This window comes from Buceros rhinoceros, unplaced genomic scaffold (assembly GCF_000710305.1).
Source record: "Buceros rhinoceros silvestris isolate BGI_N320 unplaced genomic scaffold, ASM71030v1 scaffold7715, whole genome shotgun sequence".
Lineage (NCBI taxonomy): Eukaryota > Metazoa > Chordata > Aves > Bucerotiformes > Bucerotidae > Buceros > Buceros rhinoceros.
The window spans coordinates 8,242-10,262 of NW_010414520.1; the positions used below are offsets into that span (position 1 = coordinate 8,242).

General features: G+C 34.7%; 1 protein-coding gene across 1 annotated transcript in view; it reads left to right on the forward strand.

The window, feature by feature from the left end:
- Positions 1-2,021, forward strand: part of ERMP1 (endoplasmic reticulum metallopeptidase 1) — a gene marked incomplete at its 5' end in the record, with an annotated part of 19,855 nt that overhangs the window by 7,602 nt on the left and 10,232 nt on the right. The window contains 2 exons of the mRNA XM_010137118.1: positions 408-620; positions 1,510-1,730. Of these exons, the coding sequence (XP_010135420.1) occupies positions 408-620; positions 1,510-1,730 (434 nt within the window). The remainder of the gene's footprint in view (positions 1-407; positions 621-1,509; positions 1,731-2,021) is intronic.

Here is a 2,021-nt window from a genome sequence, read left to right on the forward strand (position 1 = left end):
GGTAATTCATAGTCATTGAAACGTGGGAGGATTACTAGTGGCAAGGAGAAGAGGAGAAAGATTAGAAGAATTTAAATTCTTCCATGGGCTAGCTTTGAAGTCCAGTGCTTTAATATGAGATCTGAAGAAGGGCTTCTGGGCTGAAGGATTGACTGTTCCCTTCATTCCAACAGTGTTTAAATACATGAAGCTTTCCCCATATACCTATTTTAGTGAAGCTGTATAAATCAACTCATGTCAATACTATGCATACCATTGAATACCTTTTTTAAGAATAATCGGTTGTATATTCACGTTTGAGGATATTTCAATACATTTTTATTTTTAAGAATGCTTATATTTAAAAGAATGCTGTGTTAATTTATCAGCCCTGATGTAGTTATGTTGTGTATCTGCTTTTTTAATAGGTGACAATATTCTAGCTGTCCTAAAATACCTAGCAACATCAGATATGTTGGCTAAATCTTTTGAGTATCGACACGGAAATGTTGTGTTCTTTGATGTATTTGGTTTATTTGTCCTGGCTTATCCTGCTCGTGTTGGCACCATCATGAACTATATTACAGCAGCAGTTGCTTTTCTTTATTTAAGCAAGAAATTGTTACAGCCCAAAACCAGAGGTAAGTCTAGTTCAAAAAAAAATCACATTGCTTTTTTACAAATAGCAATTAGTAGGTGAAGAAGTGTTCAGGCAATTAAGGTATCCTGTTAGGTAAACTTCAGAAATAAATTTTAGATGTGCAGCATGCCATAGGAGTTGTTTTGTGTTTAAATCTCAGCTGTGAATAATTATGATGAAGAAAGACTATCGTAGGCTGAGATATCTAGCATTTATGAATCATTATTACGTCTCTTATCCTTTCATGAAGATTAAAATTAGATCTTCTGAAGATCTGAAAATGTACAAAAAAAATTTATTTAGTATCTGTATAAATACTTTGATATGTTAGCACAGGTTGGGCTTCAGAATCATGTTTCTTTAACATCTGTCCATAGACTGGAACAAATAAAAAAACAACAAATGGGGAAGAAGATAGCAAAGCTTAATAAAGGGTGTAAAACAAACAAACAAACCAACCAAAACCCAAAACCAAACACCCAAAATCTCACCCAAAATCCAGCAAACATTTTTGGCGTAAGAAAAGTAACTCCAGTTTGATCTTTTCTTTTGGTTTTGGGGTTTTTTTTATTATTTTATTTTTTTGAGACATGATTGGAGTAGCTCCTCTGGTTCTCGAGAGAAATTTTTACTATCAGGAATGTGGTAATCTGCAAAATACACTAGTACTCTGGGAAAAAATCTTGCAGTGGGGAAGACTGCAAAAAGACTTGCAAAGACACAGGCTAAGTGATTAAGCCCATGCTGTTAACAAATCTTCAGAGTGGACTCCTCTTACAGTTTTATTTTCATCATTAAAGCAATTATACTGTGGAATAATTACAATCATGAAGGTAGTCTGCAGTAGAATACATGGCTGTTGAATTAAATTTCTTTTTTCTTCTTCATAGCTATTCATAACCTGAAGAAATTCTTTACTGCATTTGGCTTAACACTCTTAAGTTGGGTTTGCACACTGGTGACAGTCCTTATAGTGGCAGTGTTCATATCTGTTATTGGAAGGTCTCTTTCTTGGTACACCCATTTCCATGTTTCTGTGTTTCTGTATGGCACTGCAGCGGCAGCTCAGCTCATTCTTGTGCATACACTAGCCAAGAAGTTCTTCTACAAGGTAAGATTGACTTTGGTGCTAATGTTGAAAGGTCATGTAGTGTTTCATCTGAGGAATACTTAAGTTTTGAGTTGATTAAAAAGATGCAAAACATTTTCTATATTGGACAGAACTATTTTAAGATGTTGCCGTAAAAATTGCTTCAGCTAAGCATAGGGATTGCTCTCCTCAATGAGAGTGAAAAAACTTTGTAGTATAAGGTTTTGTTCTTGCTAATGATCTGGAGAAGCTGTTTCAGAAAAAAAGGCAAAAGCTTAGCAGAATACTGTATAAGGTGCAGTTTCTTTCCCT